Here is a 15,428-nt window from a genome sequence, read left to right on the forward strand (position 1 = left end):
AGAAAAAGAAAAGAAAATAGAGAGAGAGAGAGAGAGAGAGAAATCATTCGTTAAAAGGATATAATCAATTTTATTCTACACCTGACACCTGTTAGGTACGACATAAGACTACCAACTCTTTTCCTTCTTGTCATCAATTTATCTATCCACAACCTTATATCCAATATGGCGCTTTTTCTTTTCTTACAACACTAAAAACATTTTCAATTTGTAATTCATTATCTAATATTTCTGTGTGTGTGTGTGTGTGTGTGTGTGTGTGTGTGTGTGTGAAGCAAATATGTTTATTTCATATAATATAGGAACTGACAGTCGTCGAATAGATTATATTTCTCTCGATATCGAAACGACAATTACTTATGCAAGTATTATATGAGATTTTGATCGGTTTAACAGTTACAACTTTAACCGACGCTATTATTGCCATCTATTGGAATGTTTTATGAAATAAATAGAAAAAAAAAGAAAGAAAGAAAAAAGAAAGAAAAAAAGAAAGAAAGAAAGAAAGAAAGAAAGAAAGAAAGAAAGAAAGAAGGAAGAAGAGAAAAGAAAAAAAATGGTAAAAAGATTTTAAGCCTTTATACCGACCGCCTGCAAGGAAGTCTTCTACTTTCAGAGAGGGCGCCACTGATAAAATCCAGAGGAAATAACTTAGTAATCATTGATTGGATGATTCAAGTAGATACATTTGATCTACATATGAAAGAACTCAAAATAATGTCATAATATAATAATTATTATATTTTTATTTATCGAGTTAGAAATAAATATGCAAATTATCTCTCTTGTTATTTTTAAGAACGTAATAAATAATAGCAATGCATTAAATTATCTAACATATAATTTATTGAAAAAAAAAAAAAAAAAAAAAAAAAAAAAAAAAAAAAAAAAAAAAAAAACATTTTTTTTCTCTCTCTTTTTGATTTTCTCTCTCTCTCTCTCTCTCTCTCCCTCTCTCTTTCTCTCTCTTTCTCTTTATATATATACATATATATATATATATATATATATATAATATAAATATAAAAAGAAGATGAAAAGAAAAAAAATCAAATTCTATTCCATCTTCTTTCATAATTCTTTACGGAAAATGCAATGTTTACGATTTATGCTACGATGCAATTACATAACAAGAAGAATTACGTATAAAGCGTGGTAATACTAACGCACGTAAGGAAAGGTCGAAGATCGAAAGAGGCAAGGAAAAAAAAAAAAAAGGAGTAATCATGAAGCGAAGGATTTCTCGATAAATTACGCCCGATCGTTAAGGACAGTTTGGACAATGATTACGCGATGCAATGCGATAGGCTTCCTTATTATCTATGTATATTATGAGACTTGGTTGGATTTAGATCGTTAGTACTGTAAACAACAACGTGTTGTTGTGAAATTCTTTGCATGCAATATGTTTTACACGTTTGCAATCTACATAAATAACGTACACACACACATATATATATATATATATATATATATAATAATAATAATAATAATAATATAATGATATACAAAAGAAAAAAAAAAAAAGATATATGCGTATCTATCTCACTTTTTTCTCTTTTTTATCATTGAAATGTAAACAAAATTTTATGTATTATAATTAAGCTTTATCACATTGGTTATAACGATATATACTTCCGATATTTTAAATTTCTTGGAATAGCTTTCTCCAAAAATTAGCACTTATCTCTATTTCTCTCTTTCTCTGTTTCTACCTCGATCTCATATCTTCAATTTTAATGATTTCAATAATCGATGATTTTAAATACTTCCACTACCTAATCATTTTACACATATACATACATATACACAACAGGCGCCCAAGCGAGCGCACGATAGTAATTTCTTACTATCCGAAGAATAATAAGAATCGATTATGTTAGATAAAATAAAATAAATTATTTCATATACGAACGTAAATTACAAATTATATCAAATGAAAACATTTTTCTTATTCTAAACATTTTCAAAATTACCACGGATGAAGAGGATCGACCGTTCCTGGAATTCTGCAAAACGACATCACCGCTTTCAAACTTTTTCGTGGTATCAACGTTTTTGAGATTACCTTACTGATATATGATATCACTAATATTGTCACTGTATTACGATAAAAATACTTGGAAATGTTCCTTTTTTCATTTTACACAGGGATCGAACAAAAAGCATGCATATTATTTTTGATAACGTAATAAATATAATTCTCGATGTACGAACGAACGAGCAGAAAGAATTACAAACTATCGTTCGTATGCACGCACATGTTATAACACGAGCTAGTAATCGTACGGCAAAAGATCGTCGTTGTCTACGCGAAGAAAATACCGATCTTAAATACACGTTTAAGAGACGATAACAGAAAGACAATGAGGAGGAGAAGTGTTCGATCTTGGCAGCAATCCTAACAAGATATCTCGGTTTGTATCGGAAATACAACGCATGAAAAAGAAAAAAAAAAAAAAAGAAAAAAAAAAGAAAAAAAAAAGAAAAGAAAAAAAAAATAGGGGAAAAAAAAGAAAAGAAAAGAAAAAAACGAAAGGAAAAAATTTTCAATCTGTGAAGATCCGATTATCGTTATTGTACTTAACGGAATTTAAAAGATTTCCCGCCAAAAAAGTAATCCTTATCGTTATCAATCAACGAGCGATCTTTTCTTTTTCTTTTCGAATCTTTCTCACGACCTTCACCGATACTCTCGATCGAAGGAGAAAACAAGAGTATGAGAGATTTTCTTTTTCCTTCTTTTTCTTTTTTTTTTTTTTCTTTTCTTCTTTCCCTCCCCCTCACCCCATTACGAGCCGACTTTATCTCAATGATTACGATGACTTAATCTTCTCCGTCTTTCTCTATAGGATCGGGAAAAAAAAAAAGTTTACAAAGTGGGAAGGTCTAGCACGCGATCTCGACGAGAAAGACTAATATTCGCGGGCGTCTTTATAGAAGTTGATTTTCACGATGACGTCAGCAACGAAGCAAAGCGAAGAGAGTCCTCGTGTGTCTCAAAAACATTGAAGTGTTTCTCTCCAACCGGTTGTACACCTTTGAGTTGCTCTCAGAAAACAAAAAAAAAAAAAAAAAAAAAAAAAGTCACATAGACAAAAATCGGATGGTCCCTTTTAAGATGAGACATCTCGAACTAGAAAAGAGTTAGAGAGAGAGAGAGAGAAAGAGAGAGAGAGTTGAATGGGAGAAGTGATTTCTCTCGACATGAAGTGCGGGTTTTTCCCCTACAAACTGTACGAAACGAACACGTTAATTACATCTTGCAATCTTTTCTAACTATGGTTAGATGGCTTACGTAATACACGGCGCCGTTATTGACTCAAACCGAGAGAATAAGAAGAATGAAAGAAAGAAAGAAAGAAAAACTTCTACGTCCATGTGAGTAACACCTTGATCATAATCATACAACGATATAAAAACTTAGATTTTCGAATAAATATATATGAAGAATATCGAAAAGAAAATTTTTTACTTAGATATAGCAAAAGAAAAATCACAATCGTATTTCTCGTAACGGATTTAACGCCGTACGAATATGTGTTTTGCTTTTTTCATTCGTTCTTCTTTTTTTTCTTTACTTTTTTTTTTGTTTTTTTTTTTTTTTTCTTTCTAGACCTATCGTTAATATAATTTGTGAGTCAACGACGACACAGTTCGAGTATACATGTATATACGTATCTGCGAACATTTAAATATGATTTCGATCTATGAATCTAACGGAATTAGACGAGTTTATTTTGTCAGATAGGTACTTTCCTTTTTTTTTTCTTTTTTTCCTTTATTTTTTTTTGTAACGACAAAAATGATCAAAGAAAAAGATTAAAGAACTTTACGTTGTCCTTACTTTAACAGATTTTTCTTCGTGGTATCCTTCCTTATCTATATACACGATGGCGATACTTGATCACTAAATAAAAACAGAAAGAGAGAGAGAGAGAGAGAGAGAGAGAGAGAGAGAGAGAGAGAGAGAGAGGAAGAAAGTGGAAAGTGACGTGATCCTAAGAGAAAGGAGAAAAAAGAAGAAGTGATATTAAAAGTGGATTCTTCGACTAAGGCGCCTCTTTAGACGATCGCGATCACAACACTGACCATTGAGTGTCATAAAGGAGAGAATACACGAGGAACGATAAGAAGAGGGAGAGAAATGCTGGTAGGCCTGAAGATCACAACACAACGATCGCGACGATTCAAAAGAGACAACTGAGACGACAAAGATCATTTGGTGCGTGCCAAGAGATAACGATGAGCACGGTATAACAGTCGGCTTGATACTAACATTATTGCCATTACTGCCTACTTTTGATATTCGAAGATACCATTAGCGAATTTTTTTTCCTCTTTTTTTTTTTTTTTTTTTTCTTTTTTGCGCAATGAAAGAAAGAAAATGAAACAAAAGGAAAACAAAAAAACAAGAAAGTAAGAATTAAGATGAAAGGAAATGAACAGTATCAGAGTCGTGATCTTTCGCGACGAATTTCTAACATTACTTCTTAAGATGAGTACACCGTCGTTTCACGTTCGTTCCATTTTGTTATCACATTCTTTTTTTTTCTTTTTTCTTTTTTTTTCTTTCTTTTTTTTTTTTTCCTTCTTTTCCTTATTCCCCCTCATTAACGTTTTATTAGACACGAACACGTTGATTTGATGCGTCAAGCGGACGAATCTACGCGCAAAATTGAAATATCTAAAACGTAATAAAAAATTATTTTGACAATTTTTAAAAGATATCATTTAATTCTATATTGAATTTGAAATTTATTTCACGTAAGATCGTTTTACAGATTAATTAGAAATCCACGAATAAGCGAAAGCTTCTAATCTCTTTATATAATATTATATATATATATATATATATATATATATATATATCATAAATATATATATATATATATTTATGATAAATAATTGTCGGGATTTTAATCAGTGAGTTATAATTGTAAAACGTTGGTTACTAATTGATCGTTGCGAGAAATCGCGTAACTTATCGCTCTGATGACGAAATGTAACTTTGCGCGCCGTTTCTACTTTATCGTTACTTTCTATTATTTTTCATTTCTCATTTTATCGTTCGTTCATACCAGAAGACTCAATAATCGCAACTGGTTAACTTTTATCTTTTTTTTCTTAAACGTATAGCATCATCGCGCACTAAAACTATCGATAAACATCGGGATGCTATTATCGATCTAAAGATTACACATGAATCATTGATGATAGTTTATTATAAGAATTCGATTATTCTAACAATTTTCAAAAAGTTTATTGAACTCAATGAAAAAATAAACATGGAGAAAGAAAATTTGGAAAAAAAAAAGAAAAAAGAGAAGAAGTAAACATGGAGTGACGATATTTCACGAAATTTTCAACCAAAATAACGTTTAATAAATTTCGATAAATACACATATCTTATTTGTGATGACATATCGCTGATAAAGCATTATACGCTAAACATTAAGCTTAACATTTTTTTTTTATCACTGCCAAAAGATAGAAAGAAAGTGAAAGAAAGTATATGCGCGCGCGTGTGTGCATGTGTGTGAGAGACAGAAAAAGAAATGTCATTTATGTATATATTTACAAGCAACACGTCTATGGATAAAAAAAAGAAAGAAAAAAAAAAAAGAAAAAAAAAAACAGAAAAAGAAAAAAAAAGAAGAAAAAAGAAGATTGAAAATCGAACTGAAGGAGGAGGATATAAAAATATGAAAACTATATAAATAACGTAGTCGTAATAATTTTGAATGAACGATCGTAGAAGAAAAGAGAAGAGATGAAACGTTAAAGAGCGCGCATTCGATAGATAAGAAATGAAACATTTATGAAAAGTTATGCGAATAACTATAACGTATAAGAAGAAACTCTTCGATTTACCTATGATTTTCAGCTTAGATAAGCGATTAGAATGCGTTCGCTAATGTACAGTAGTAGTTATTAAGAACAAAAGATATCTGTTTTTCTTTCCGCAATCGATTATATAAAAGTTCGTATGTGTCACTCGAACAGGATCAAGGTTATCGATCATCTAACTTTTTTTTTTTTACCAATCCAAGTAAAACACGTTGTAATCAATATGTATTTTTCTTATCGTTTCGCATAAGATTTTTTTTTTTTTTTTTTTTTTTGTTAATAAAAATCATTTTACGATGATTTTGCCATACGTATCATATTCGCATCATCAATGAAGTCTAACGCATGTTAGGTCGTGGAATATCTAATGTAACGTTTAGGAACGCGTAATGTATCGTATATTATTTTCGAACATATTTATATCTATTTATTTATTCTCTCTCTCTCTCTCTCTCTCTCTCTCTCTCTCTCCCCCTCTCTCTTTCTCTCTATCTCTATCTCTATCTCCATCTCTGTCATATCAAACATTTTTTTTCCTTCAATACAATCGCTACGATACACTTTAAAAGAGTTTCTAATTATCTACAACGTTTGCTATTATATAAACTAGTTATCGGGATCAATGCCGTTTATGGCCCAAAGCAACGAGAAATTCTAACTGATTGAGCGATGGCTGGTAAAAAAGATTTCTTTTATGCCAACGATGGAAAAGTTAGATTCTTTTCGAGGAACGAATTTTATTATCTAAAGATTCATTCATACAATGTGATTATAGAAATTTAATAAACACGAATAATTCTTTTTTTTTTCTTTTTTTTTTTCTTTTTTTTTCTTTTTTTTTCTTTTTTTTAATCTCTCTTCTCAGAGAGAATCTGAATATAAATTCCTGTTGAAGGAGATAAAAATTATGAAATAAAAAAGAGAGAGAGAGAGAGAGAGAGAAAAGTAATTACAAAAAACAAAAGAGAAAAAAAATAATGATAATAAGAAATGAAAAAAAAAAAAAAAAATGAAAAAAAAATGAAAAAAAAATTGTTGCATGAGACAAACTTTTTTGTAAGAAATGCAATGATAAAATCATGGAAATAATATAACGACGATGATTTATACATGGTAAAGAACAACATGCGTGTCAGATAGCAGAGAAAAGAAAGAAACAATGAAGCGCATATTCCAACGTCCGAATTTATACATAAAACTGCGTGGGCCGATTCGCGAAGGTTATAAGAACAGTGCACTCGAACGGATAAACTGACGTCGGGAAAGATCGTCTATCGGGTTATTTTTAAGATGATCGTCGTTCTTGCTTTCCGACCTCGGCAACCTTGACTGAGGAAAAGATCTCTTTCTTTCCGAGATGCTTTTTCCAAAAACAATCGATACGCATATGAATGCAATAAACCGATGCTTTTTATATGACCTTTCATAATTTTAAACTTCTAAATTGTATCGAATTTTCTTTAATAAATGCATATATATTTATATATATACATATATATATATACATATATTCTCAATCATTTTGAACAGCGACAAAACCCATGAGTACAGAACGAAAAATAAAAGAAGAAGTAAACGACGTTCTTGCTAAAATTTGGCACTGTTTTCCGTATCTCTGTGATTCATGAAAAATACCAATGCGAAGCAGAACTTGGCTAAACTTGCCCCTGCTATCTCTGTAGAAATTTAACGAATATCTAAACGACGATCAAGAATAATTCGACTTCCAGGAAATCGAAGAGATTTATAAACATGTATGAAGGAAACAAAAAGTTACGCATATGATATATAAACGATCGGAAGGTGAAATATAATTTGATTTGAATGAAAACACTTATCACCAATTTAACAAATAAAAAGAAAAAGTCAAATCTCTTTGTAATTGTCTTTCTAAAAGTTTTTCTTAAATATCAAACATTGTCATCTTTCGTACTAACAAATAACTTTTACGAACGAGAATTTCATTCTGTTCTCTCTCTCTCTCTCTCTTTTTTTTTTCTTTTTCCTTCGATCGATTTTTCTGAAAAGAAAATAAAAACACGCCACGATTAAGATGATGATGGATGAGAGCTTTTGTTAAAATGAAATATTTGAAAGATATTATAAAAAAAAAAAAAAAAAAAGAAAAGAAAAAGAAAAGAAAAAAGAAAAAGTCGACGGTATCGATAGAATTGTAGATAACGATTAATATATGACTATATATTTGTCGAGAACGATGTTCGCTGACATTGATATCGTTTACAAAGAACATTGACGGCTTCGTTGAACCTCAAAAAAATAGCTTGCCATTTTTTAAAAATCGATCAATCATTATTCGAACATAAAAGCATCTTCTGGAACGATAAACAAAGATAAGAGAAAATTCGCGCTTATTGTTATCTATATTTAGCTATACTAGTCGATTGCAAGTATAGTTCTATCGTGGAGCTTCTGAAGCGACGTTAAAGTGCAATTAATTGCTTTGATACGATCGATTGGGTAACGAAGAGACAACGTGTAAAAGAACGCCATCGTGTCATATGTAGTTCAATTGTGGTAATCTTCACTGGTCATTGAACGAAAACTATTGGATTGATCAATAAGTAACGTTGGAATTTTCAATATAAAAAATATTAATGCTGTTCATTTAGATATTTAAATACTCCATAATGTTATTTATTTAGATATAAATATTTTCAACGAAATATCCTCTATAGCGTTATTTATCGACAAAATAATATTAAATGTAAAATATAAAATTTATTTATATTTATTTATATTCTTTTTTCTTTTTTTCGTTCGAATAAAAAAGATTTGAAAATTTTCAATTAAAAAAATTACTATGTAGTGTTATTTATTTAGATATATCAAATGTTTTCAAATAAAGAAAAGAAAAGAAAAAAAGAAAAAGAAAGAAAAGATACTATACTTGTATTTATTATTACGATTATCGATCAATTCAATAATATGATATCGTTGCATTATTATCACAAGTTTGTCACTTATTATTATTAAAACTGAACTGACTCTATTGAAAATATTTAAAAAAAAAAAGAAAAAAAAAAAAGGTAACAAGAACAAACACGTTTTCGAGTTAATCACACTTTTAGCTTATCTATTGTTTATTATCAATTAAAACTATCGTACGTCATCGGCCACAAAGATGGTGATTATCCTTGGTTGTTTCTTCTTTTTCCTTGACATCTTCATGTTTTCTTGTGAAATCGTGTAAAACGCGAGAAAATTTCGATATTGAAAAAAATCAAAAATAATCGAGAAAGCTTGATTAGTTATTAAACGAACAATTATCATGGGCACTTCACGATAAACAAAAACAAAAAAAAGAAGAAGAAGAAAAAGACCATCGCTTCATACGATACGTATGTCCGCCGGTGTTTACGAGGAAAGCAAAAGTTGCATGTTACTTGTTCCACACAAGTTGAGGCCAGGTCATCGGGTGATAATCGTTAGCATATGCTCGTTATGCTGATTTATGAAAATTTATGGATTCGTCTTTTGCCATATCCGTTGTCACACGTACCAAAGTCGAACGACGAAATCGAAAATTAATTCGATTAAAAAAGATCCATCGTAATTTATAAATTATAAATTATCGCGATGGAATAGTTATAACTCACGAGACAATCTTGTAGTTTAGTATTGGATATATGAACAAAAAAATATATCTAGGTATACGTATTACGTGAATATGACGTAATCGGTGAGCAGACTCGACGATAACGATTTATGCTCGATGAATATTCGATTGGGCCGAGTATAGAAAATATTATCGACCTGTTTTTACCGTTTCTTTGCTTGCATTGTTAAAAAGAAATATTTTTTATGTCTAGATATATATTTAAATAGAAATGCATACAAAAAATTTGATAAATCGTCGATCTATCTCATTGATATCATCAAATTGAATGAAAAACAGTTTTTCTATATGATTAGTATGATTCTAAGCCAAGTATGACCTTCTATTATATTTTTATGGTATATGATGAAAAGGGAACGAAAAGCGAGTCAAATTGGCACAAGGCTGAATAGCTACGGGTAATTAATAGATGGACAGAGATCTACGTTACCCCAAGCTAGCAGTTATGTTAATGAGAAAGAAATTAAAAAATTACTTTGTTCTTGTACAGCATACTTCAAAATGAATTTTATAAAAGCATATTATGTCATGTTATGTATCTAGTTTACAAAGTCCACGTCTCCTATATTATATTACATATTATGGATAGCTACAAACTGTAACACCATAAGATCTTTGAATTATTTTAATTTAACTCTGTACGTTACATCATATATCTCTCTGTATAATTTATAAAAAAAAATTTATATTATTATGAAATAATTGCAAATCAGTTGAAAGTAAACTCATAAAATTAAATAATTTAAAAATAATTTAAAATTCATCGTAAATTATAAACTCTCGGATAGCTATGAATTAAATTATTATATCCCTTATGAAAGTATTTTGTCGATTAAAAAAAAAAAAAAAAAACTGATCAAAGGAATTAAATAAAAACAGATAAGAATGAATAATTCATCGAAACAATTTTTTTAGAAAAATTCGCATATGTAACTAAGTTAATGATATATTATTAGAAACTGTTGTCGGACTAAACGCCCATTGACCTTCATTTATAAAATTTATCTAGATTTAATAAAACATTTATGAGTTTATTCTTTACAATTATTCCTTATCTATCTCTATTAGTGAGTTAAAAGTTATCGCCCGACATTCTATTTATTTAATTATTCTTGGGATCATTCGTTTCAATTTAAAGAGCCATCGGTGAGCTCTTTCGCATTGGAACGTTGCAGATATTTTTGACGATGTCAGCTTACGACGACGACGAACTACGATCTGCACGTGGAGAAGACGAAAAGAAAACGTTGTCACGTGGCAATCTGCCAATCGAAAGGCAGTAAATGATTTTCCTCTCTTGTTATTACGTTCACTTTTGATCATCCTCAGGATTTTTCTTTTTCTTTTACGTTTATACTCGTTCAACTTCTTTGTTTCATATTTTCCTTGATGGATGGATGGATGGATGGATGGATGGATGGATGGATGGATAGATGGATGGATGGATGGATGGATGGATTGATGGGTGGATGGATGGATGGTTGATTGGTTGGTTGGTTGGTTGATTGGAATATGAAATAGAGTTTCTTTTCTCTTGATAAAAATTTTCAATATAGAACAAATTGATGAGTGATAACTTTTATCGTCAGCTGTACGTTAGCGTTAATGTTAGCATAACGCATAAACACACGCGCGCGTGCGCACACACACACACACGCTATACGTATATCTTATTGTGAATAATAAAATACAAGTTTTTCTTTAATATCGTACAAATATGTCAATGTATAAAAATGCTAAACGACAGCATGACGTCAAATAAAGAAATAATAATATAACGATCATTTTAAACAGAATTTTGTGATAAAATTTCGTCGCCATTACGGAAATACGTAGGACATCGAAAATTGGCAAGTCCCGTTGGCGATTTATTCAAATAAATTATTTTTTAAACATCATTATACCGTATGTAATTCTTTCGAGTGACTGAATCTTACCTCGAAATATAATACATTAAATATAATACACCTGGAAAGTTAAAATATTCCGAGATTTCTGAACAGATCTAATTCTGGATTCTCTCAGAAGTATTCGAAAGACTCGACCACGAGAGTTTCCCATTAATTCTCAGTGAAACGAGGTCGCGTCTGGTTTTCGCGCTTTTCTTTTTTCCATTGCGACTACGGACTTACGTATATACGTATGTATCTACGTACACATATGTGTATATGTATATACCCATATACTTGTGATTATTTTTGTTATCGAGGTCGTGTAAAAGAAAATTTGCACGAAAATTTGTCGGGATCCACAACATGTCCTTGCGCACCGACATGCATTCTTTTTTTATCAAAATGACGTATCTACACGTACGTTGTTCACGCGCATATGACTGTATACGAAAGAAAAGAAAGAGAAAAGAAAAAGAAAAAAAAAAAAAAAAAGAAAACAGAGAGAAAAGAAATAAAAAAATAAAACATATTTATGAATACAATTGATTCATTCGGCTAGATGTTCACCTTGGTTTAGGTTGAATTCAAACGTTCCTTTAAATGCAATGGGATCATCGTCAATCCTATCACGATGACAAACATATATATATATATATATATATATATATATATATATATACATATACTACATAGTGACACGAAGGTTATTAGCACAGGTGGCCCACTAATCCAGAAAAGTATAGGTGAGTTGTACACTCACGTGATCTCATGCACGCGAGTGATCTCATCTGTCCAAGGATTATGTATTGATATCCCAAAAGAAAACTGATATTGACTTTCTGAAATGGACGAAAAATGCGACGAGTTTCCCGAAACGATCGATTTTTCTCTATGTCCTTTCTTTTATTCTGTTATTTTTTCAAGAATTTTTCTCTAAACGAAACACATGCTCATAATAATAATCATTTTATTTTATGATCATTCGTTTGAACAAACGAAATTTTATATATTTTTATCGAACTATAACGATATATTTTATTGTTCATCTATTGAGATGTATATTATATTAAGATAAAATATTAAGATGTCTATCTACGTTATTTTATATTTTTCCTTATTTAAATCAATGCATCTAATTATCGTAGAATAAAATTATTAATTTATATAATATCCATATGGAACGATTGATATGAGTAACCAAAATTATAAATATTGACATCAACGGTATATTGTATCGTAATTGTGATTATTAATTAATTATGTAAAGTAAAAAAAATTGACTTTTTTTTTTTTTTTTTTTTTTTAAAGTCATTAATATATTGGCTGATTAGATGTGAACGGTTATAGATATTAGAAAGTCTTCTCACGATTTCTCGTTAAATAACGTGTCTACGGTATATGTCGAGTCAATAATAAAATAAATAATCTTTTTTGTTATTTTATGTTATTTTTCTTATTTTATGTATATCAATTTTAATTCTTTCTAATATATCTGCACTTTCATTTAGAAATGTATAAAAAGAATATAATTCTATTATACCATTTATGATAATAGATAATTATAAAACGATTAATAATAATAGTTTTACGTAAGATTCGATAATTGAAATAATACGTATTACATTAATATCACCTAAAGAAGTTCAAGATAATACGCTTTTGTATTGCAAGGTTATTAGAAGGATTCTGGTTGGTAGCAGTAAACGTGTCTCCGAGGTCATTTACACTATGAGATTATACGAGTACGAGAAAGAGAGAACGATTGCAACGGACGTTTCAGTGTCAAGATGGTTATTTCTGATTTTTAAAAGCGCTCTATTCTCAGAAAGAAAAATATTTTAAACATTTTTAAGGATGAAAGAGAAATACTTTTTTTGCTTTTTCTTCTGCATGTGTACATGCATAAAGACTTTTTTCTTTTCTTTTTTAAACACATAAGAAAAAATCTATATCTTCTTAAAAATCTATATATTCTTATACACTAAAAATGTTGTTATTAATAAAAAGAAAAAAAAAAAAAAGAAAAAAAAAGAAAAAACGATAAAAGAAGCATTAATGCTCAAGCTTAAGCTTAAAAAACTGTTCTAAAGCTTAGAAACCTCATAACATCATGCCACATTATATTAATGTCTATAATTGTGTATAGCTAAAGGGAATGTACTATGACCTATTATATGATATGATCCATCAACATATCTGTATAACTGTTTAAACTATTGAATATAGAATTTTACATCAATGTCAATATGTATGTAATTATTCAAAAATAAAATATACGATATAAAATAGAGAATATGTGTGATATATAACTTTGTGGTCCAATCATATAAACTAAAACATTTTACAAAACAAATACCTCTTGAGTAAGTTCTGCTGCGCCAACAGGTTCTGCAGGTTGTTGAGAAGAACTAGGAGAATCTGGAGATGTCATATTTCTTGTTGTTTCATTAGAAACAGGTAAACTGGATCCAGCAACAGCAGCATTTTTACCAGTATTCTCTACATTGAGTAAGTATGCATGGATATCGTTAGAACCTGAATTCAATCTATTGTACCTTCCCAGAGAATTTAATTCTTCAAAGAGATCTCTTTCATAGCTTAAAAGCATCGAGTCCAAATTTTTAGGATGTACAAACATTGGACGATGTACGATGGTATGAGCGTCTGTGTGCCATCCAGATCCATTATGAAGATCCAAAGAGCCTACACCCATAGCTTGGATATCCAAGCCAAAGTAAGACTCTGGATCTACTCTTAAGAGGGAGAGTAACAGCGCCAGCTGCAACAGCTCCTCTCGATACAATTTCTTAAGACACAACATCTTGCACACCGAGTTCTAATCCTTTCACTAGAAATACTTAAACTATAGAAAGTTCTGTATTCGTTCACGTGTCGTCACAGTTGCTTCTTTTTGCTTTCAGATACCTGCCACAATTTTGGCATGTTGATCATGGATCAATGGCGCGTAAAGCGTCCTTACTATCCTTAAGAAAATGTCGATATTGCGTCAAGAATAATCGACAAAGTTAGTAAAAACGTACGACGTATATTTAATCCTTATCACTCGATTTCGTTTCTCGGAATTTGTTGTTTAAGTGTCACTTTGAGGTTAAGTAGTACCGTGGACGATGTTGGTGTTCACTCGAGCGAAAAATTCCAATACTGATCTTGCTACTTGATCTTCGAAGATGATTGTTAGAAGATCGTCTTGTCGAGACGACTGTCAGAAGCAAAATAAAGGTTTTGAGTTAGCCTTCGATGGGTGTAGTAGGTCAGTTACACGGGCGACCGATACAGAAATAACCTCAAAACATGCACTCTCTCCCGTCAAACTTTCGCACGGTTCGCGCACATCCCACGCGCGCCTTTACTCTCGTCCACGAAAATTCAAGGATTTTCGATGCTTGACAGTTTGCCCTTGTGTATCTTTTTTTATTGCGGTACGATAGGCAATGAAAAAAAGGATGCCTACATATATATATACATATATACATATACATATACACATACGCATGAGTGAACGGTACGAGTAAAGGACAGTTAAAGATAATAAAAATACGTTGAGATACAGGTAGGATGACAGGTCATCGACTACTATACCGGGTTTTCGAGAATGTTTCTCTCTTTTTTTTTAGACCTCCTTTTTAACCTTGAGATCGACGAATCGTCGATAAATATTTCACACAATTAAACCATTTTGTTATTATCCACGACACGATTATCTGCTGACGAGGAGTTTTAACAGATACGTAACAATAAAATAACTTTTAACGGAGAGTCACAAAAGTACACCTTGTCTCGAAGAGATCGTCGACGATATGTGACTCAGCAATCACTCTGGTAACGTCGCCGTTCGCCAGGGACGCAGCGAGCATAAATTTCTCCCCGGTTTTCTTGTTTCTTATACTTATAGAACTAGTATTTTACACTTAACTCAGAACTGCTTTTACGGCAATTTGATTCTACGCGCGATGAGTAAACTTTCTCCCACTTCACTTAACGTTCGATAAACTGCACGATTCGTCTTCAACTGATTTCGCGCCTCTCAC

The 15,428-nt window shown here is 30.8% G+C and overlaps 1 protein-coding gene and 1 long non-coding RNA gene across 8 annotated transcripts in view; one reads left to right on the forward strand and one right to left on the reverse strand.

Annotated features, from left to right (window-relative positions):
* Positions 1 to 15,428, reverse strand: part of LOC124423604 (segmentation protein cap'n'collar) — a 92,174-nt gene that overhangs the window by 73,193 nt on the left and 3,553 nt on the right. The window contains exon 1 of one of the 7 annotated variants that reach the window (XM_046961504.1): positions 13,736 to 15,261. The exons of 1 other annotated variant lie outside the window; for it this stretch is intronic. In XM_046961504.1, coding sequence (XP_046817460.1) covers positions 13,736 to 14,200 — 465 coding nt within the window. In that variant the 5' untranslated portion in view covers positions 14,201 to 15,261. Of the gene's footprint in view, positions 1 to 3,847; positions 3,985 to 8,976; positions 9,448 to 13,735; positions 15,262 to 15,428 lie in introns of those variants that run through there. 5 more of the 7 variants (XM_046961503.1, XM_046961505.1, XM_046961508.1 and 2 more) reach the window with 5 other exon arrangements.
* Positions 2,514 to 3,976, forward strand: LOC124423608. Its single transcript, XR_006942118.1, has 2 exons — positions 2,514 to 3,381; positions 3,856 to 3,976. It is a non-coding gene; the product is annotated as an uncharacterized LOC124423608 (long non-coding RNA).

This window comes from Vespa crabro, chromosome 4 (genome assembly GCF_910589235.1).
Source record: "Vespa crabro chromosome 4, iyVesCrab1.2, whole genome shotgun sequence".
Lineage (NCBI taxonomy): Eukaryota > Metazoa > Arthropoda > Insecta > Hymenoptera > Vespidae > Vespa > Vespa crabro.